Genomic DNA, 23,373 nt, shown 5'->3' with positions numbered 1-23,373 from the left:
AAACTCAACCATAAAATCTGTTTGAAATCTGCTTACAGGGAGAAATGAAAAGGAGGGAATGCCAGCCAGAAATTGATACTCAGACTTAAGCTCTTCGCATGCCAATGTGTAAGTTCCCTTTCACACAGGCACAATCTGGGACACCCACATACCACACAAGAAGTTATTCTAGGATCCTCAGGAGAGGGAAGTTATGTATTTACAAAAAAACTCCTGAGGCAAATTATGCATTGAAAAGAGCCTTGAATTTATACTTTGAAATAACAGGAGTTATATAGGGGCTAGAAAGATGGCTTAGTGGTTAAAAGCACTCTTGCAGAGGACTTCAGTTTCCAGCACCCACATGGTAGCTTGCAGCTGTCTGTAATTCCAGTTCCAGGGGATCTAATACCTCCTAGCCTGAGAACACCAGGCACACACATGGTGCACATATACACATACATACATACAAACACTCATACACGAAAAACTAAATTTAAAAAAGGAAAGTGATATAGTAAAGTCAAATAAACAGAAGATTAAGAATTTGAAATGGAGTCAGGAGTGGTGGCAGCACTCGGGGGGCAGAGGCAGGTGATCTCTGTGAGTTCAAGGCCAGCTTGGTCTACAGAGTAAGTTCCAGGTCAGCTGGGGCTACAAAGAGACCCTGTTTCCAAAAAAAAAAAAAGAATTTGAAAGGGGAGTTGGAGAAATGGGAAATGGTTTAATGGGTAAGAATGCTTGATGCTCAAACCAGGTCCCACCCAATAAAAAGTCAGGCATGGTAGCATACTTGGGGCGGAGACAAGAGGATCCTGAGAACCTGCATGGCTGTCAACTGAGAGATCCTGCCTAAAGGAATAGAGTGCAGAGCGGTAGAGCAGGACCTCTGACTTCCTCTGCCTCTGTGTGCACACACACACACACACAATGAATGGCTCTATGAGATAGGAGAGCTGGTAAAGGAGACTTACTGCCGAGCCTGATGACCCAAGTTTGACTCCTAGCACCAAAATGGTGGAAGGAGAGAACCGACTCCTACAAGTTGTCCTCTGACCTCCACACCTGAGCTGTGATGCACGCACATACACATACATACACACACACACACACACACACACACACACACACACACACAAATAAATACATGTAGGCAATTTTAAAAAAAAGAAGTTGAAAGACACTTGAAAAGAATAAAATGATTGATCTCAGCATTGATTCAAAAGAATACAGGGAAATCTGACATTGGATCTCTATAAAAAGTTCATGCTGCTTGTTCAAGTCAGACAATGGACATCTTTGTGGCTGGGTTTGTGATGGTGTCATATGTGACATGACACTCTGTTGGCAAATGGTAGGCCTGACTTCAGCATCCGCCTCCCATTTTAAAACCTACAAACTCTATGCCCACACTGTCATCTCCTGGCACAGACCTGTTTTCTTAAACCTGGCTGCACATTCTCCTTCCAACAGTTGCCTTGCTGACCCTCTGTCTCATTGGTTACTGTGCACCTGCCCCCATCCCAGGGGAGGTCCTATGAGGAAGGGACTGGCTCAGTGCTGAGTCCCTGGGCTCCTGGTAGTGGTTAACACAGAGCAGGCACTGGAGGTCCTGTTGACAGAAGAACTGAGTTCTCTCCCTTCTGCACACACAAGTTTGTCTCTGCCCACAGGGCCTTGGCCAGAATCTAATGCCAAGTGACCACTATCTAGTGTTCTGGACACACAGCCCAGGGTAGGAGTGTAAGAGAGGAAGGACAACAACTGTCTGTGAAGAAATGAGACCTCACATCATTGGAGCTTGCTTTGTTGAGTGAGAACAGGAAGGTTCAAGATGACAGCCAGCACCACACAGAAATTCCTGGATTTGCCCTGGGTCTCCCCTCTCTGGCAGGCCACTCTGAAACAGAAATGGCTTCATTGGCTCTTTTGGCCAATTAGCTGGCCCAGAAATGGCTACTGTGGGGATGGGGTGGGCCAAAGCCAGGTGACCAGAAGTCAACACTTGCTCCACTGCACACAACACACCTGACAGTAGTAGCATGAACTGAATCTAGAGTGGCACTTTATTTAAGACTTGATTTTCTTGCTGTGATTTTCCACCGATTCCTCCATGACTGTCTCATCTTCTTCAATAGTGACCAACACCTTCTTGCCCACTAGGTTGAAGATGTCTTCAGGGGGATAGCCTTTGGGCTCCCCAACCTTCACAGTGAGCATGTCCAGGGTGAGGATGGTGCCTTCTGGGATTTTCATTTTGGCCACCACAGATTTGCCCAGCTGTAGACAAAGGAAGATTCAGTGTCAGACTCCAAAAGGAATTCCCACACACTATTCACACTCAAGGTCCCTGCTGTCGCCAAAGTGCCCAGAGCAGCATCTCCCAGAGAAAGATGCAGCCAGTATGGGGTAATATGGCACAAAGGAAAGGGCTCAGAGGACATGGCAAGATAGACAGGTTTGATTCTGGGGATAAGTATTTTGATTTCGGGGCTGGAGAGACGGCTCATGCAGTTAAGAGCATGGGTTGCTCTTGCAGAGGACCTGGGTTCAAGTCCCAGCACCCACATGGCAGCTAACAGCCACCTGTAATTCCAGTTCCAGGGGACTCGAACTCCATCTTCTGACCTCTGTGGGCACTGCACAACACGAGAGCACTTAAATACATGCAGGTAATATACTAGTATATATATAAAATAAAAATAATAAAATATTTCTTTAAAGTATTTTGGTTTTACTGTTAAATGGGGAATGCCAGTGCCTGTACCTTGTGGATGCCAATACAGAATCGTGACACTACGTGACACATGACAACTATGATTACTTTTGTCACCATCTAGTTCAACATCTCACTGTAAACAAGGGGAAACTGAGGTTCAAAGAAGGCGGGAAGCTTGGAAGTTGCCAATAGCCAAGATGAGAACCTAAAGGACGAGACTACCGAGTCCTGGTCTCACAGACACAGACTTGCTGCTACTTTGTTCAGTAAAATAGTGCTACAGAGAGCTTATTTGCAATGATGGTGACTATTATTCAGGTGATAGGAAACAGAAGCCCACAAAGGGGCAGACAGGACAGGCAGGTGAAGAGACCCAAGGTTGCCTGAAGCTCACAACCAGTGTCTCTACATCTCTGCAAATGCTGAAAGAGCACCCACAAAATCAATTCTGCTGGGCGTTTAGTTTCAAGGACTGTCAGCTGATGATTATCAGATGATGCCAACTGCTGTGTTTCACCCTTTGAGAACCAATTTCATGCTTGCCTCCTTGTGACTCATTCCAGTTTCTGCCCCACCCCCAACTTCCTCTGCAATGCAGTTTCCTTCCTTACTTCTAACTTCCCCTCTAACTTGGGACCAGCAGCAAGGAGGCTCCCCTGGAATACATACGACATCACTTCCCATGTGTGCCTAGTGTTTGTGCCTGGTGAGCCTTGGCCTCACCAAGAGTCGTCTGCATCACTGCCCACCACCCCCATGCCATGGCAGAAGCCTCCTCACCCAGTACCTCCTTGGGCTCAGGACTGTCCAGGCTTTCTTCCTTGTGCCTCAGGGTGTGCCTACTCCAAGAGGCCCCAGGCTTGGCCATCCCAAAGCTTCACTCTCTCTACATCTCCTGGGGTCCAGGAGACGTGAGGCCCCAGGCTTCAGACTTAGGAGAAGACGCTAAGGTAGCAGAGTTGAAGGCCTACATTCCTGTTATGTAACCCATCTCCCCTGCTGCTCCAGTGAGCCTAATGACATACTCAGAGGTGGGCATAGCATTCCTTCATCAACTCATGCAACAGACTCAGACAGGGCCACATTGATCCTGGCAGCACGCACCTTCTCATTGCAAGCCATCTCACAGGGCAGCAGCTGCTTAGTTGGGGAGCCCAGGGCCCGCTCCACCAGGCGCACAGACTGCACCAACTCAGCCAGCTCTCCAGGCTCCAGGGAGGCTGAGTGGTCACTCCCTTTCCAGGTCTTGTCCAAAGTTATGTGACGTTCCAACACCTTGGCCCCCAGAGCCACTGCAGCCACAGATATCGCGATGCCTGTCTCATGCCCAGAGTACCCTATAGGGATGTCAGGAAAGAGCTTCTGGTATTCCTTCAAGATAGAAAAGGGTAAAGTTACCCATTTTGGAGCTTTATGCATATTGTCCCGAGTCAGGATGGTCTGGACTGCACCCCAGTGTAGCCACTCACTAGCACAGTAGCCAAGGGCAAGATGCTGAGGCTCTCTGAGCCTCTCCTCCATGGGAAAAATAAAAGTACCTACTGAGAGGTGCTCTGAATTCAGGGAGGGCATCCAGGGTTCTGTAAAGTTACTACAGTCATAGCCGAGCATGATGGCACATGCCTTTAATCCCAGCACTTGGGAGGCAGAGGAAGAAGGATCTTTAAGTTCAAGGCCAGCCTAGTCTACATAGCAAGTTCCAGGCCAGCTGGGGCTACAGGGAGATCCTGTCTCAAAGAAGAAAATGTTACTACCGTCATTAAGAATGCCTTTTGTTGGGGCTAGAGAGATGGCTCAATGGTTAAGAACACTGGTTGTTCTTGCAGAATACCTGGGTTCAAATCCCAACACCCACATGGCAGCTAACAACTGTCCATAACTCCAGTCCCAGGGGATCTGACAGCCTCTTCTGACCTCCACGGGCATTGCACGACATGGATGCACTTACCTACATGCAGGCAAAACACGCATACACATAAAATAAAAATAATAAAATTAAAAAAAAAAGAAGAATGCCTTTTGTGGCTGGAGAGATGGCTCAGCAGTTAGGGGTACTGGCTGCTCTTGCAGAGCACCCAGGTTCAGTTCCCAGCACCCACATGGTGGCTAACAACCATCCATAACTCTAATTCCAAGGGATCCGATGCCTTCTTCTGACCCCCATGGACACTGCACAACATGGGAGTACTTACATGCAGGCAATACACTCATACAAATAAAATAAATTTAAAAAAAATTTTTTAAAGAATGCCTTCTGTGGGCTGAAGAAGATGGCTTGGTGGTTAAGAACAGTGGCTGCTTTTATTTTTTTATTTTATGTGTATGAGTGTATTGCCTGCATGTATGTTGAGTGCAACCATGTTGCGCAATGCCTCAAAGGTCAGAAGAGAGGGTCAGATGCCCTGGAACTGGAGTTGAGGACCCGCCATGTGGGTGCTGGGAATTGAACCAGGGTCCTCTGTTAAGAGTAGTCAGTGCTTTTCACTGCTGAGCCATTTCTCCAGTCTATAAATGCAAAATAATTTTTTTAAAAATTACTTTTGAGCCTGGCATGGTGGGGCATGCCTGTAGTCCCAGCACTTGGGAAGCAGAGGCAGGCGAATCTCTGTGAGTTCAAGGCCAGTCTGGTCTACATAGTGAGTTCCAGGACAGCTGGGGCTTACAGGGAGACCCTACTTCAAAAAGACCAAAAAAAAAAAAACTTTAATCCCGGCACTCGGGAGGCAGAGGCAGGCGGGTCTCTGTGAGTTCAAGTACAGGCCCTTCCTTACTTCCAGTATATTAAGTGTCAAAATAGAAAAGTTTAAAAAAAACAAAAAAAAAAAAAAAAAAAAAAAACTTTTGTGAATGTTTCAGCCTGTGCAAACCACCAAGAATAACAAAGCAACTGAAACGGAATGCTTAAGTCCACCCAGAAAGCACCTGTCACGTTTAATTAACTTGTACTTCTGAAAGCAAGTGTTCTGCGTACGCAACATCATCATCAATTATACAAATCTCAAAACAACTGGTTGGCAAGGATACTGAATAATTAATCAGTTATCTATAATTCACTGAAGGCAATGAAAGCCACTCTACAATGCATGGGTGTTGACAGCGAAGGAGGCCAGAAAGCTTAAGAACAGCAGGAAGACTCAGGTGGAGATTAGTAAGAGATTAGGAAGGTTGGGTGGCAAAGGCCTGGAGAGCAAGGCCTACAGATGTGCACAGAGTGCAGGCCCCTAGGCAAAGTCACTTTCTCTACATGGTAATGTCCAGAGAAAGGATTCTCTGGAACCTCAGGTGAGGGATGAAGGAAAAGGGAGCTTGTGACTCACTAAGAAAGAAAATCAGGGGAAGTATCTGGAGTCACAGATACTAAGTTGCTTTTTTGTTTGTTTTTATTTACTTATTTATTTCTGGTCTTTTTGAATCAGTCCCCCTGTAGTCCCAGCTGGCCTAGAACTTGCTATGTACACTAGGCTGGCCTCCATCTCACAGAGATCTGCCTGCCTCTGCCTCCCAAATATTGGGATTACTGCACATGGCTAAGTTGTTAATTATACTAATTTCTGTGGAGTCCAGGACAAGAGATTCACTTTGCATTATATATCTGAGCTAAGAAAAAAACAAACATGCCTAAGTCTGTACATGTATGAATATGTGTGTGTGTGTGTGTGTGTGTGTGTGTGTGTTTGTGTGTGTGAATGTGGTGTATGTGTGGTGTGTGCTGTGGGTGTTATGTGGTGTGTGTGTGGTCCAAGTGTCTCTGGACATGTATACAGAGGCCAGAGCAGGAGGTCAGGTGTCTTCCTCTATTGGGCTCCACCTTATTCCCTTCAGACAGGGTCTCTCACTGAACCTGAAGCACATATTTTTGGTGAGGCTGGTTGGCTTTCAAGTTCTCAGGATCTAGCTATCTCTACCCAACACCCAATGCTGAGGGTTACAGGCAAGCACAGCCATGCTCATCCTTTTACGTGGGTGCTAGAGACTTGAACTTGGGTCCTCGTGCTTGTGGGACAAGGTTCTTACCCACTGAACTATCTCCCCAGCCCCAGCAAGTGCTTAAAAACAACATTACATTACGATTTCTCTATTCAATCCGGGGGCATGGCTAGAAGTGGAGAAAAAATTATTAGGATTGGGAAAAATGATTAGCAAAGTTAGGTGAAAAGGCAGCAGTGTCAGTTCTCAAAAAGGTAATAGTGGGTAAGAAGGCTTGCTTCAAAGTCTGATGACATGAGTTCAATTCCCAGAACCCATGTAAAGGTAGAAGGAGGGAAGTGACTACATTAAGTTGCCCTCTGATCTCCACATCCATGTCATGGCATGCATATACACACATACCACATACACACACTAAAAAATTATTTTAAAAATATGCAGAAAAACAGGTGTAAAGGAAGGCTAGGTTAATGAAAATCTCAGGATGTCAGGATGGTCAGAACAGTATACAGTCCCATTAATGTGTCCATTATTACAATAATCACACACGTATGTGCACCTTAATTCAGCTGTGAGCAGGAGGAACTGACAGAGCCTGTCTAAAACAAGAAGGCACCGGGGGAGAAGGACACTTCCCAAGCCCCAACCCCAGCTTTGCCACAGCTGCTGTGGGAGCTCAGGCTGCACCATGTGTGCCATGACTGAGCTGGAGCAAAGTCTTAGGAGACAGTTTCCTCAAGTTGGTATTAAAGCCAGTCTGAACATCAGGAAGACTCAGAATTAGAAGAGACAGGAGGATCAGGAGTTCAAGGTCAGCTTGGGCTATATGAGACACTGTCTCAAGCAAACCAAGCAAATCAAACAAAAACCAGATGTAGTAGCACCAGTCTATGCTTCCAGCACTCAGCAGACAGATTTCTGTGAGTTCCAGGCCAGCCAGGCTACACAGGGAGACCCTATCTCAAAAACAAAACGAGCCGGGCCTTTAATCCCAGCACTTGGGAGGCAGAGGCAGGCAGATCTCTGTGAGGTAAGCCTGGTCTACACAATGAGTTTCGGGCCATCTGGGTACAGGTTTGGTCAAAAAGATCAAAAGACAAAACAAAATATACATTACAAAGACTATACTTTAAATTTTATGATGGAGCAAGGTATTATGGTTAACACCAACATTCTCAGCATTCAGGAGACTGAGGCAGGAGGATTGCCATGAAGTTGAGACCAACCTGGTTATAGTTGTCTCAAAATAAAAAAAAATTTATGGCCAGGTGCCTTCCTTTAGTCACAGCACTCAGGAGACAGAGGCAGGCCAATCTCTGTGAGATCAAGTCCCGCCTGGTCTACAAAGTGAGTTCCAGGCCAGCTAGGGCTACAAGGGAGACCCTCAAAAACATACTCCCCAAAAAATATAATGGAAGAAACTAAGATTGGTGCTAAAAAAACCTTTACTTTCTAGTTACCATCTTCGGAATGTACGTACTTCCTCAACGGCCTGCCTCTAATTTGATTCTGTCACACCACAACTATCACAAATCATGCCATGGTTGTTTAGAATTTTGGTTATGAAAAAAGGCTATGAGCCGGACATGGTGGTGCACGCCTTTAATCCCAGCACTCGAGAGGCAGAGGCAGGCGGATCTCTGTGAGTTCAAGGCCAGGCCTGGTCTCCATAGAGAATCCAGCCCAGCTACAGCTACAGGGAGACAGACCCTGCTTCAAAAACAAAAAAAAAAAAAAAAAAAGGCTACTGCTGGGGATGTAGCTCAATGGTAGAGCACCTCCTTAGCATGCCCATGGACCTGCACTACATCCCCAGCACTGCAAATGAACAACAAAGGCTCCACCTTCTCTATAGAAAATGAGTCGATCAGACCCCCACCTCATGCTCACCGAGATGACTCGCAGGTTGGCATCCTCAGGCTGGAGCGGGTATGCACTGGTGCACTGGAGAAAGCAGAAGTTGGGGTTGAGGGGCTTCACAATCTTATAGACTTGCTTCATGGTGTCCATGGACTGCATCCCGCTGGAGATCACCATGGGACGACCTGAGAAACCAGCACCTACTTCACAGGGGCTCAGGCAGCCTCATACATCCCAGCTGTTGCTCTTAACATCCAGTCAGCACCTACCCCACCCCCAACACCTCCTGAGACTTAGAGGGAAATGCAGATGACCCTTGGTCATTCAGCAAAGTGAACCACATCAAGGAGACAGGGATCTCATACTCCTGAGGGGAGGAGCAGATCAGAGGCTGCACAGTACTGGAGGCTTTGTCTCATTCTGCAAATCTCATAATGCCAAAGTCTGGGACACTTCTGCTCCAAACATTCTGGATAAGGGATACTCAGTCTGCAGAATGGTAGAGTATACACAGACCACCCAATTCAAGAGCAGGGCTGAGGTCCAGAACTACAAGCTCTATTGCTGCCTGTCCTTCAGATCTCCAATGTCATGAACCAAGAAGAGAGCAGCAGTAATGACCTGCTTCCATCCCAGGGTTGCTGTGAGTCAACTGAGATCATTTGGATTGGGAAACCACTTAACCAGGTGCTACATGCAGACTTTAGGTAGGATATTCCTACAGGGGCCGGGGATGGAGCTCAGTGGCAGAATACTCACCTCAAGTGCCTAGGACGCTGGGGTCTGGCCCTAGTATTGCCCTGACATAAAAGGGTGGAAGGAGGTGCTGCTGAAAAGCCTCAAGTGTCTCCCTTAGAGCTGCCTCATAGTGGGTGGCCACTAGGGGATAGAAACATGCCAGCTCAGATTCTCAGGCTTTACCACAAAAAGGAGGCACTTACCTTTCTTGGCTGTCTTCTCCAGATAGGGAAAATTATTAGTGTCCCCAGATCCAACTTTGAAAAATGGAACATTCAGTTCATGTAGAAACTCAACTGCCATCTACAAAAATCAGAGGGAGCACCATTGTGGCAGGGGAGGAGTGACAAAAAAGCCTGTTCCTACCTTGTGTAGGGGACTTGAGATTTGTTCTCAGTCATTGCATTCAAATTCAAACCCACATTCCTGTCCACCCACCCATCTGTCAGTGCAAGCTCACGTGGCAGCCATCCATAGCTACAAGAATCCAGAGAGAAAACAGCCCTGACCAGACTCTTCCTTCCCCAGAGACCTGTGACCAGACAAAGCCAAACCCAGAAACCAGGCAGTAAGAAATTGCATGATCCTCAAAAGTCAAAGGCCAGGAAGAGGCCATTCAATCCTTGCCCAAAGAGGCAAGTGAAGCAGTCTGTGATCCAGCCTTTGCCACTTCAGCAGCTGGCCTCTAGGACCTCAAACTAAATGGCCTGCAGAAAAGCTAAGGCTGCCAGCTGCCACTTCTGGCCAAGCCACTGACTGCTTGAGGCTACCATTAACAACTTTATCCGGGTCATCAGCAAACACTGGCAGGAGGAATCAAGAGTAAAATCTTAGGGCTGGAGGTGATCTTAGGGCTGGAGGCGACAGAACACTTGCCATATGCACACACCCAATAAATAAATAATGTAAAATGCTTTTTAATTGAAGTTGGAAATCAGAAGTAGGATAAGTCACTCTCAGAATGGTTCCAAATAATTAAGCTCTGTCTTAACAGCCTGCCTGAAATTCAGACACAAATTAGGGCGCGATGAGACAAGCCTGGGCTTCCCACACTTCCGTTATGTGCATACCAGTCTCCCAGGGATCCGCTAACCTGGAACTCCGACTCTGACTCTAGTCTAGGGTGAGGCCTAAATGCCTGAATTCCTAAGGAATGTCAGCATCTCTGCCCTGAATCCTGCTAGGAACAGCAAGGAATTAGGTCACAGGGTATGACATCTCCACAACAGGAGGGAACAGCAGATCATTCTGTAAGCAGCTCTGCAGATCCACCCACTGCAGTGGAGCTCCGTCCATCTTACCAGCATGTGTGGAGCCACTCCAGACACCATGGCTGCAGTCAGAGGACAACTCAGAGAAGCCGTCACTCTTCTACACAACCTCAAATAACGCAGAGTGGGAAGTGCTTAGCCAGGGGCTAGAGGCTCAGTGGTAGAGAGGTTGTCTAGCATGTGCAAGGCCCCGGGTTCAATCTCCAGCACAGCACCCCCACTCCTAAAGAGTGGTTAGCTAGCCAGTGTAAAACTGTTCAAGGCACTGTGTAACCCTCTCAATCCGAGACACTGTGCAGTGTGACCCAAGTGCCACCCACCTCCAAGGGTCCAAACCACCTCTAATGCAGCTCCCGCTGCTCTTCCCTTTTTCTTCCTGTGCATGTGTCACACTGTTACAAACTCCTAAGATGGGACTGAAAAAAAGATCCCTTTTTAACATATTCATTGAACAAAGGCTAATTTTTCTAGCCCTCCGGCTGGAAAGAGTGAAGCCTGTATACCAAGTTTTCTTCTAGATAATGTTTAGCCCATAGTGGGACAGTGACTCCCTGGGACATGAACAGAGGAATAAGTGGGCTCAGGAGGGGGACACAGCAAGGGCTAAGGAGGCCTAATGCAGAGAAAACACTAGGCAAAGGCTTGCCTAAAGAAATTTGCATGAAATTCTCCCATTTTCAAGTGACAGAAATAAGGGGTAAGTTCCTGCTGAGGGAAGAGGGATCCTCATTTTGCAGCCCCCACACCATCGCCATCTAGTGGCCACTTAGAAAACTGCCATCTGAGGTCTACCTCATGGCAAGGGTGTCTAATTGCCACCTGGAAGAGCCTAGCTTCCATTCTAAAGCAGCATTGTCCTGCCCCTGGAGACCTTCAAATTGGGTCATAGCCCAGCAGCCTCTTTTTTCCCAGTGACCCATTGGCCTGTCTTTCCTGTTAGGTCCACTCCCTAGGGCACAAGCCAGGTAGCCTCATGACTTCTTCCTTTCAGTTGGTCTTAAAAGCACTCAGTCAACAGCTCCTGAGGCACCTGGCTGGGTTCAGTGCATGGAAAAGGGTTCCCCCAGATGAATGCTGGAGGAACTCTGTCCTACTATGGCTCCTTAGAGGGTCCCAGGAGATGAATCTGTGGTTTTTAAATCCAGCGTCTACTAAACACCTATTTGGCTCAGAGCTCTTGTTTTTGTGACAGGGTCTTATTATTCTAGGCTGCCCTGGAGCTTGCTTGCAACTAGTCTACAACTCTGGATCGTCCTTCCTTACTCTCCCAAGTGCTAGGATTACAGGCATGTGCCACCACACTTGGCTTGGCTCAGAACTTTTTAAACTTTAATTAATAAGAGCAGACAGTATGTACCTACAGAAGCCTCTTTCTGCGTGTGCTAGCCCTGTCAGAGGCACCAGGCCACTTGGGTGAAGAACACCCTTTGGAGCCTCCTAAGCTCACGACTTCCACTTGCTTCAACACTTTGCACACTCTCTAGCCGGGTATCCAGGGAACTTTCTCGGTCTTTATAAAATTCTGCCACACCTTAACCTTTCCTTAGTACATAGAGAACACCCAAGAACAGCAAACACAGTGGAGAAAACTGGCAGAATGCCTGCAGCCATAAAGAAGTCAGGGTGGGTAAACACTGGGAGCCACTTGCTCCATAAACATGGAACAAGGGACCATCCAGCTCCAACGAGGAAATGATGACTTGGCAAAGTAAGATCCATTTACTCTTTTGGAAAGGTTTGCAAGAATCCATTTTCCCCTCACTACCTTTTCCCCAGATCAGCCAGGAGACCTGCTAGGCACAAATGGCAGAGGAGTCCCCTTCTTACACAGGCAACAAGAAAACCCCAGTGGGTTTCAAATAACAGAACAGCAATATTGGTTTTGGCTGTATGGACTGCATAGCCCAGGCTGGCCATGACCTCATGATTGTCCTGTTATATAGTCTAGGCTGCACCAACCCTTCCCCTCAACCCCCACCCCATTACCCAGTACTGGAATTACACCACACCGAGTTCTTCTCTAAAGAAATTAGATTATTTTTCAACAATCATATCTGCCTCACACTGTCATTTCAAATGTTGCTCCTTTGGAGGACAGCAGGATAGAACTCACGTTTCTTGGCCTAGGAGCCAAGCACCCTAGAATTGGGCATTTTTCTCAGCCTAGCTTTAAAAGCATATCCTTGAAGAATTCCTATTTCTTTTTTGTTTCGTTTATTTGTTTGTTTTGAGACAAGGTCTAACTATGTATCCTTGGCTGGCCTGGAACTCATTATGTACACCAGACTGGCTTGAAGTCACAGAGCTCAGCCTGCCTCTGCCTCCCAAGTACTGGGATTAAAGGTGTGCCACCACACTGGGTGAATTCCTATTTCTTTACAAGACGTTGGTGACACTGGATCTCGGAAACTCTCCCAGGTTGTACACATATGCAAGATAAACCCAGTCATATCCCCTGAAGTTTCTAGAATAGTCTGGTTCTGCCTATACCACCTTGACTGCTCAGTCTTTTCTGAAATAAGCTGATGTGTTCCAACTGCATCTGAGTGAGCACATAGCTGAGTGGTCGACAGAGCATACTCAAGGCCTTTAAGACGTACCTCCAAGCCACATAACACTGTACAAACTTCCAGCTTCTGTGAACCTCATTTCTCTATCTGTAAAATGGGCACTGAAGTGATAAAAACCATAGGTAAGATGCACTGAAAATGCATGCACGTGCATGGCACACACCTGGAGATCAGAAGACAACTTGTAGGAGTTGGTTCTCTCTTTCCACCAGGTGGAATCTGGGATGGAACTCAGGTCATCAGGCTTGGGGGCAAGTGGCTGTACCTGCTGAGCCATCTTATGGGCCCTATTATTTATTTTTGAGACAGAATCTCACTTTGTAGCTCTGGCTGGTCTGGAACACACTAAGTAGTCTCGGCTGGTTTTGAACTCATTGAAATCCTCCTACCTAAGCTCACTAGTGCTGGAATGACAGGCACAAGCTACCATACCAGCTTCCCACCTTTTTAAAACTACTAATGCTGGGGTTGGAGAGATGGCTTAGCAGTTAAGAGCACTGGCTGCTCTGGCAGAGGACCAAAGTTGGGTTCCCAGCAACCACATAGCAGCTAATAACCGTCCATAACTCCAGTTCCAGGGGATCTGACACCCTCTTCTGACCACAGGCATTGCACGACATGGTGTACTTACATACATGCAGGTAATACACTCATACACATAAAGTAAAAATTTTTTAAATTTTATGTGTGTTTTGCCTGCATGTATAAAAGTACACTAAGTGCATGCAATGCCCACGGAAGCCAGAAGAGGGCATCAGATCCCCTAAACTGGAGTTTAGGACAGTTATTAGCTACCATGTGGGTGCTCGGGACCAAACCTGGGCCCTCTGCAAGAGCAGCCAGTGTTCCTAACCTTTGAGCCACCTCTCTAGCCCCTTGATTATCAATTTGACAAGATCTGGAACCACCTAAGATTCAAGCTTCCAGGTACATCTGTGAAGAAATATTTAGAATGGACTAGCCTCAGGGCATGCCTGTGAGCCATTATCTAAACTGGGTTAACCGAAGTTCAGAGTCGCCCTAAAGGGAGTGTAACAGGATTCTCTGTCCTTGAGTCCTGCACTGCAGGGAATGAAGGAAGTAGCTGAGCATTCACCCTTCTTCCTGACTGCCAACACAATGCAAACCAGCTGCTTCAAGCTACTGGGCCTTGTGACTTCCCTCCATGACCAGCTGGATCTTGAACTGTGAGCCAAAATAAACCCTTTCTTCCTTAAGACGCTTTTGTCAGGGTTATTTTGTCACAGCAACAAGAAGCTAAGGTAGGGGGATAGCTCAGTGATAGAGTGCCTGCCCGGTATGCCGGAAGGCCTGGGTTATGTCTCCAGTTCAAGAAAGTTCATGTCCAAAAGTAGAAAATACATTATATACATTATACTACACTCTCCAAAGGAAATATTGCATTGCCATTAAAGCTTTTACACATGAGGTGGGGTGAAGGCTTGTCCGCTAATGCTAACTGGAAAAAGCAAACAGAAAACCAAACATTACAAGCTAGGCAAATAGTGTCACCAGGCAACAAAACATACGTATAAAAAGACTTCATGGGGGCTGGAGAGATGATTCAGTGGTTAAGAACACTGGCTTGTTCTTGCAGAAGACCTGGGTTCAAATCCCAGCACCCACATGGCAGCTAACAACTGTCCATAACTCCAGTTCCAGGGGATCCAGCAGCCTCTTCTGTCCTCCATGGGCACTGCACAACACGGGTGCACTTACCTACATGTAGGCAATACATGCGTACAAAATAAAATAAAAATAATAAATAAAATATTAAAAAAAAAACACTTCATAAAGAAATACAGTGAGATGTTACATGTCGATCACATGTCAGTTTGTTCCAGTTCCTGTTTTCTAAACTTTCTGCACTATCATTTTGTTTCTGAAAGTTTTTACATTTATAAAAAGGAAACATAGGAGCATCTAAAGGGGGGATGTCACAGTGCAAAGGACCCTGAGAGCCAGTGTCACCTTGGCTCTTCCAGGATATCAGCATCGTCAAGCCTGAAACACCCATGACCAGCCCATGAGCCACTCCCCTGTGGATGATGCCAGTGCCACCCCATCAAGCCAGTCAGAACTAGTTGGCACAGCATCCTGGTGCCTAATCTGGACGACTTTCCACTGGAAGGACCTGGCCTAACTCCAGTGTCGGGGTGGGGGGGGGGCATGACCCTGATTGTCCAGTGTAACTGTCCCTGACTCAGAGACACTGTTTTAAACTGTGGTACCCTTTTTGCTAGGCTGTTTTCCTGGGCCTCAGGGTCTGCTGGCTTCTCACTTAGTTGGACACTAGGTGAACAAGCCTGGAGTTGGCCTGACACCAAATGTTGCCCACTGCCTGGTGAGTCTGCTAGTGGCTGAGGCTCACCTCATCCATGCCAGAGGCAGTGAAGAAGATACCAATCTCCTCAGCATACCGCTGCAGCTCCCTGTACTGAGCATGGCTGAATTCTAGGTGCCGTTTATGCTCTCCATATGTTGTCCCCCAGGAATGCTTCGAAGTATACGGTCTTTCCAGGGCCTTCCGGTTAAACTTGAACTCCAACTCACTCTTCTGAAACTTGGCACAGTCAGCCCCACACTCCTGAAACACACAGTAGGATGCTTTTCAGTGACCTGGAGCTGTGGGATTCACAGAGAACAGAAATGTTGGGGTGACAATAAGACATTGCTATCTTTAAATTTTTTTTTATTTATTCATTTCATTTTATGTGTACGAGCGTTGTCTGCAGGTACGTTATGTGCACCTGTGCATGCAATGCCCGAGGAAGCCAAAAAGGGTGTTGGATCCCCTGGAACTAAACTTGCAGATGGTTGTTAGGTGTCATGTGGTACTGGCAACCAAACTCAGGTCCTCTTCTGACCTCCATGGGCATTGTAAGCATGGGTTGACTTTACACGCAGGCAAAACATAAACATAAAAAATATAAATTAAAAAAATATTTTTTTTAAGGCCAGACATGCCGGGTGTGGTGGTGCATGCCTTTAGTCACAGCACTTGGGAGGCTAAGGCAGGTGGATCTCTGTAAGTTCAAGACCAGTGTGGCCTACACAGTGAATTCCAGGCCAGCTGGGGCTATAGAGAAACCCTGCCTCAATTAAAAAAAAAAAAAGCTAGACACAGTAACATGTGCTTATAACCCCTTCACTGGGAATGTGGAGACAGGAGTCCCTGAGGTTCGCTGGTCAGCCAGTCTAAGCAAATTGGTGAGCGCCACATTCAATGAGAGACCTGTCTCAAAAAATATGGTGGAGGGCTGGCAATGTGTCTCAGTGGGTAAAGGTACCTGCCACCAACCTTGACAAACTGAGTTCAATTCCTGGGTCTCACACAGTAGAAGGGGAGAAATGACTCCCACAAGTTGTTCTCAGACATACACCATGGCATGCACACACATACAAGTGTGTGCTCACATATGCCATGGCACATGTGGAGGTCCGAAGACAACTTGCAGGAGTCAGTCTTTTCCTCCACCATGTGGGTCCTGGGGATTGAGCTCAGGTCATCAGGCTTGGTGGCAAGCACCTTTATCTGTTAGGCCATCTTGCAAGCCCCATTTCTCTCTCTCTTTTTAAACATGCTGTGTCCCAAAGCAGCTGCATTGCCCCTGACAGGTCAGAGGGGCCACAGCACCCTGGAATGTTTCTTTGGCAGACAGAAGAAGCACCCGTCCATGGCTGCAGACGGGTGCAGAGTGAGTCTGAAATATTTTTCTCTGTTAAAATGAAAAAAAAAAAATTGGAGCTTTTTCCCCATTGTTTTGACTACAACATTAAAGTAGTAAAGCCAGGTGTGGGGCTCATGCCTATGATCCCAGCATTCAGGAGGCCACATGGCCTTGGCTATGTAGGAGTTCAGTAAGTGTATGGAAAGGAAAAGGGAAAAGAAAAGGACCAAACCTGTCAAGCTGGGAGTGTGATTATCACCTGTAATTTCAGATACTCATGAGAGTAAGTCTGCAGGATTGAAAAGTTAAGGCCATCTTAGATAAAGTAGTGCAACCCTCCCAAAATAAACTTAAAAAGGAATTGAGGTGTTTGTCTGGCATGGGCAAAGCCCTAGGTTCAACATCCTCTATCCCCTTCCAAAAATAAAGTAATTAATCAAAGAGTTCAGCCAGGTGTGGTGGTGCACATCTTTGATCCCAGTACTTGGGAGGCAGAGGCAGGTGTATCTCTGTGAGATCAAGGCTACACAGCAAGTTCCAGGCTAATTGGGGCTATGGGGAGACTATCTCAAAACAAATAGGGGCTGGAGAGATGGCTCAGAGGTTAGGAGCACTGGCTGCTCTTGCAGATGACCCAAATTCAGTTCCCAGAACCCATGTGGCAGCTAACAACCATCCATAACTCCAGTTCCAGGGGATCTGATGCCCTCCTCTTCCTTGGGCATTGACGACACGGGTGCACTTACATACACACAGGCAATACATTCATACATATAAGATAAAAATAATAAATAAAATATAAACAAACAAAAAAGAGTTCAGAAGAATTTAAGTTATAAAACTTACAAGGATAAAACAAAGGGAAGAACTTGCACCCTGCCCCACCTCCTGACGTCAGCAGTAGCAGCTCCGCCCCACCTCCTGGCGTCAGGAAGAGCAGCTCCGCAGTTGTTTGGTGCCTGTGTTTTTCTGCCTGACACTCTCTGAACAAGTTCTTCACCACAAAGCAAACAAGCCAATCTGAGAACTGTTCTAGTTGGACATCTCTGCTGAGTGGAAACCAAAACAAAAAGGCTGGATTGGCAACTCATAAAAGCTATAATTCTGTTGCAAATCTGCTTCCAATGGCTCAGGACTGTTTCAGAAACTATTCTAGAAGATGGTAAAATCTTCTGAGGTCTCAGCCTGCAGGCCTTCCTATACACATAGAAGGCATTTCTGTTATTGAAAATGGGCCTGCTGCTGGGTATGGTGGCTCACACCTTTAATCCCAGCACTTGGGAGGCAGAGGCAGGTGGATCTCTGTGAGTTTGAGGCTAGCTTGGTCTATATAGTGAGTTCCAGGCCAGCTGGGGCTACAGGGAGACCCTGTCTTAAAAATACCAAAATGAGAGGAAAACTAAATCTAGAAACATCCAACACTGTCATTCTACTGAAAAATAACTAGATGTCAAAGTCAGGACTTGAGGCCAGAAAGAAGATCAAACAGAACTGTAAATTGAGGCTGCGTGTGGTAATCCATGCACGTAATCTCAGCACAGGGAGGAAGAGGAAGGCTTCCAGAGCCAGACCCTGTCTCTGATGTAAGTGACCTTGCCTGATGTAAAAGACTTGTCACTGGCCGGGCATGGTGGCACACGCCTTTAATCCCAGCACTCAGGAGGCAGAGGCAGGTGTATCTCTGTGAGTTCAAGGCCAGCCTGGTCTACATAGTGAGTTCCAGGCCAACTGGGGCTACAGGGAGACCCTGTCTCAAAAAAGACAAAAAAAAAAAAAAAAAAGACATCACTGTAGGGGCAGGAGAGATGGCTCAGCGGTTAAGAGCACTGACTGCTCAAGCAGAGGACTTGGGATTCCCAGCACCCACATGGCAGCTACAAACCGTCCTTGACTCCAGTTCCAGGGGAATTAGATGCCCTCTTCTGACCTCTGAGGTATTGCACGACACAGGAGCACTCACATACATGCAGGCACTATACATACTCATAGATAACTCATAAATAAAAATAATAAATAAAATATATTTTTTTTAAAAAAAGACTTGTCATTGTCAGGATGAAAACCCCAAGGCCAAAGTGGCCTGACCAAAGTCATGGTGTCTGATAGACCCCCTTTCTAAAGGCAATAGAACATGTATGATGCCTGGTGTGATGGTGACCCAGACTTGTAATCATAGCACTCAGAAGGCAGAGGCAGAAGGACTACAAAAGGCCAGCCCGGCACTTTGGGAGGCAGAGGCAGGCGGATCTCTATGAGTTTGAGGCCAGCCTAGTCTACATAGTGAGTTCTAGGCCAGCTGGGGCTACAGAGAGACCTTGTCTCAAAAACACCAATAAAAAAAAAAAGGCCAGCCTAGTGTACACAGTGAGTGCAAGGCTAGCCAGAGCTACACAGTCCCTGTCACCAAAACAAAATAATAACTAAAAATAGAACATGTGCCTTTAATCCCAGCACTCAGGAGGGAGAGGCAGGCGGATCTGTGTGAGTTCGAGGCCAGCCTGGTCTCCATAGCAAATCCAGGCCAGCTAGGGCTACAGGGAGACCCTGTCTCAAAAAGACCAAAAAAACAAGAACATGTATGTCCTGTCTAGAGACTCTGACATGGATTTCTGCTGCCTCGAACCCCCAGTCAGCTGAGGAGGAGGCTTCCCAGAGTGTGGTAGTAGGCTTCCACTCCTCACCACGGATTGCCAACTCACTCTCCTCTCCAGAAGTTAAAAAAAAGCCTGTCTCAGGTGTCATACACAACTTTACAGGAAGGTAACAAAACTGAAATAGCAGAAAATGCCATCAACAAGAACTCAGTTAAGTATCTTCTTTCCTAAAGCCAAGTGATGTACCTGTGCACAAGCATGAAGGCCAGAGAAGAGCTCGGGTGTCCTGCTCTATCATTCTCTCTACCTTGTCCCTTTAAGGCAGGGTTTCTCTACTAACCTAGAGCTCAAGTGTTCACGCTAGGCTGGCAACCAACAAGCCCCAGCAATCGATCCTTCTGTCCCTGTCCCTGCCCCTGCTCAGTGCTGGAGTTACAGGTGTGGGGTGCTGGGATCCAAGCTCCAGTCCTCATACATGCACAGCAAGCATTCCTAACCACTGAGCCATCTCTCCAGCTGTTTTGTTTGCTTGTTTGTTTTGAGACAGGGTTGTACCATGTAGCTCTGCCTGGCTTGGAACTCACTACATAGACCAGGCTGGCTTGGAACTAAAATCCTCTTGCTTCTGCCTCCTGAGTGCTGAGATTAAAGGCATGCACCACCATTCTTAGCCTGATTTTATTTTTTTGAGATCCAGTCTCATGTAGCCCTGTTTGGTCTCAAACTCCTTATCTCCCTCCCAAGTGCTAGGTTTACCAACCATCCACACCTAAGATTTGTGTTTTATCAAAACAAGTACTCATTTTTCTGCTGATTTTTATCAAGCTTTTGACTACCTAGGAAATTGATCATGGACTACAATACTTTGCCCCCCCCCCAAAAAAAAGAAGGAAGGAAGGAAGGAAATGTAGTATGTAATTCCTCAAACCCCCAAATTACTTTATACAGCTTCTGCCGAAGCACTCAGGAGCATTCTTCTAACACCTATACTTGACACTCAAATGCATCTATCCCTTAGCTTAGTCAATAAACTCATTAACTGCTTCACTCTGAGTTCTGAGGCGCCAAGCCAAGGTCAGGGCTTTACCAGAGGTCCCTGACAGTGTCAAGTGGATGTGAATTCCTTGGAGTCAGTAACCTTCTGTATCATTCATTATAACAATGTATTTTATCATAATACAATAAAAAGAACTGAACAGACTACTTTTAATCTGCAAACAGACTTACTATGTAAGCAAGCCAGCTTGTATAGAACACATTTCTAGGTAACTAAACTTGCAAATGTGACTCCAGCAGAAAAGTTAAATAGTAGAGATTGCAAGGCATTCCCCTGCTTTAAATTTAAAACGAGAGAGAGAGAGAGAGAGAGAGAGAGAGAGAGAGAGAGAAAGAAAATATCTGAGCCCTAAAGAAGAAAAGTTTGCACTACAACACAGCCTTGGCCTTGCAATCATGCCCCCACCCCCAACTACTAAGGAAGAGAATATGTGAGAGAAAAACTGTAACTCTATTCCCATGGCTTTAGTATCTCTAGGTATTTTTACAACTTCAGCCTGAAAAGAGGTCACACCTTGGAAAAACAGGCTGCTTCTTCAAATTAAAGCTGGAATTTTGCCCTTTATAGTATACAGACTGGAGACCTATGTCTAAAAGCAAAGATTAAAAATTGAAGTAAAATGGCTAGGTGTGGTGGCGGACTACTTTAATCCCAGCACTTGGGAAGCAGAGGCAGGTGGATCTTTGTGAGTTCAAGGCCAGCCTGGTCTATATAGCAAGTTCCAGGCCAGCTGAGGCTACAGGGAGATCCTGTCTCAACAAAGACCCCCAAAAAAGGAAAAAGTGAAGTAAAAAACAACATTATTTACTAGCTATGTGCCTTGGGAAAATTACTTAAGTTCTTTAAGTCTTTAGAGTGAACTTAACAATAGATTGTTGTAGGAATTGAACAAGACGGTGCACTGAAGCACTTAGCTCAGTAGCTCAGAGAATCCACAAACTGCTAGCAGTTGTCATTTTCTAAAGTCTTGTTGTGCTTTGATGGCACTGCACTCATAAGACCAGTTAGCCCTGAAGAAGGGTCAGAAAAAGCAGTCAGAAATGACATGAAATCAGGTGACCAGCATTAACAAAGATGGCAGGAGGAACTGAGAGATGGCTCAGCACTTAAGAGTATAAATTCCTCTTACAGAGGACCCGTGTTCAGTTCCCAGCACCCACATCAGAAGGCTCACAACCACCTGTTCCAGGGGATCCCATAACCTCTGGCTTCCACAGGCATATAAACTCACATAAGCAGACAAACATACACATTAATAAAAAAAATAAACTAAAAAATTTTAAGTGGCATGAGCTATCTCAAGGAATTGCTTGGTGTAGTGGCTCATGTCTATAACCTTGGCACTTGGGAAGCTGAAGCAGGAGGACTGCCACAAGCTTGAGGCCAATATGGGCTACATAGTTAAGTTCCAAGCCAGTCTGAGTTATAGTGTGAGATTCTGTCTCAAAACAACCAATAAAAAATAAACCCAGGAACCACAGTGGAGACTTTACACTGGGGTTCATAATGATGAATAAGATGGTCTCTCTTCAAAAAGGGGATTATTGAGTACAGAGAGAGAAAGGGTTAAAGAAAGGCAAGCAAGCCAGGTGTGATAACTTGCACCTGAAATCCCAGCACCCCCCGGAGAGACAGAGGCAGAAAGACTAAGGGAGATTTGGGGGCCCATTTTGAGATACATAATGAGTTCTAAACTAGTTTGGGTTACAGAATGAGACCCTGTCTCAAAAAGACCAGAAACCAAAACCAAACCGAGTGGCTGGCAATGCAGTGTGAGACCTAGGGCTGGGGGCTGGAGTGGGAGGGGCTGGACGAGGCATCCAAGTGGTCCAGACCCACAGAAGTTTACCAACGGAAGGGGGAGTGAATATTTATAAGCCTCCTGGCAGTACCAGGAGGTCTCAGCCTGAGTATCGGGCTTTCCACTCTCTTTCTCATTTGATCCTAACAACTCCATGAAGCCCGGTTCGCTTACAGAGGTTAACTACTAGGCTCTGAGCAGAGACCCGGCTTTTCACCGCTTCGGATTCCAAACACAGGCACTGGCAGATGAGGAAAAGCCAGAGCAATTTCCAAGGACTTTGTAGTTCTTGGAAGTCACTGTGCACGGGAGCATCTTCGAGGACACAAGATAAGCAGGAAGGGGGCGGGTTACTAAGATCCTGGCTAGGTAGCTACTGATTGTGCCGGGCAGGGGTAGGATCTGATCAAGCCGCAAAGAGAAAGAAAGAAGTCGGATCAGGAGAGAGGTGGCAACGGAGAGGAAGAGGTGGAAAAATGGAAAACGGAACAGGAGAGCTGGAGGCAGGTGGGGCGCAGGGGGGCGGGAGAAGAACGGTTCCCACCGCAGCGCCCTCCTGGGACCCTCCGGGGACCCACTTGACCCTCTCCGGACCCTCCAGAAACCTTCCGGGGACCCTCCTGAGGCCCTTCCTGGGACCCTCTCGCGTCACTCCCGAGGACCCTGCCCCTCACCTTGGCCGTGCGGATCATGCGCTTGGCCACGTCCAAATCGCCCTGGTGGTTCTGGCCGATCTCGGCGATGATGAAGCACGGGTGCCGCCCGCCCACCCAGCGCCCGGGACACAGCTCCAGCTCCAGCGGCATCGCGTTCACCGCCTCCTCCGGAGTCTCCACCCGGCCTCCAGGTCGGTTCCCGGCGTGCGCAGCCCGACAGGCCCCGGCCCCCGCCACGTCAGCCCGCGGCAGCCGAGCAGCCAATCCCCAGGCCCCGCCTCTCACCCGACAGCCAATCGGAGCACTCGCGCGCGGAGGCCGGCGGGGAAGAGGAAGCCCCGCCCCCCGGCTCGCCCCGGGCTGGTGCCTGCGAGCGGCAGCTCGGTTCTGCCGGCGTCCCCGGGAGAACTCTGCCTGCCGCCCTGCCAAGTCGGCTGCGCCGGTAGCCACCCAGCGCGGGCAGCGCACCCTAAGTGCAGCCGCAGAGATGGGCATTCTGGATCTAGACTCCCAGGGCTGTTGATTCTGAG

The 23,373-nt window shown here is 47.2% G+C and overlaps 1 protein-coding gene and 1 non-coding gene across 2 annotated transcripts; both read right to left on the bottom strand.

Annotated features, from left to right (window-relative positions):
- Nucleotides 1–2,017: 2,017 nt before the first annotated feature.
- Nans (N-acetylneuraminate synthase) lies at nt 2,018–23,085 on the bottom strand. The gene is made up of 6 exons (XM_008851958.2): nt 22,862–23,085; nt 15,436–15,651; nt 9,427–9,526; nt 8,516–8,670; nt 3,803–4,069; nt 2,018–2,259 (listed from the first exon to the last, which is right to left on the bottom strand). The coding sequence occupies exons 1-6, from the start codon at nt 22,991–22,993 to the stop codon at nt 2,050–2,052; spliced, it is 1,080 nt and encodes a 359-aa protein (XP_008850180.1). The 5' UTR covers nt 22,994–23,085; the 3' UTR covers nt 2,018–2,049.
- On the bottom strand, nt 16,647–16,772 carry LOC115067522. Its single transcript, XR_003846927.1, has one exon. It is a non-coding gene; the product is annotated as a small nucleolar RNA SNORA77 (small nucleolar RNA).
- Nucleotides 23,086–23,373: the final 288 nt, after the last annotated feature.

This window comes from Nannospalax galili, unplaced genomic scaffold, assembly GCF_000622305.1.
Source record: "Nannospalax galili isolate Female #2095 unplaced genomic scaffold, S.galili_v1.0 scaffold106, whole genome shotgun sequence".
Classification (NCBI taxonomy): Eukaryota; Metazoa; Chordata; class Mammalia; order Rodentia; family Spalacidae; genus Nannospalax; species Nannospalax galili.
The sequence above is the reverse complement of the archived record's forward strand: the minus strand, read 5'-3'. Positions and strand labels throughout refer to the sequence as shown.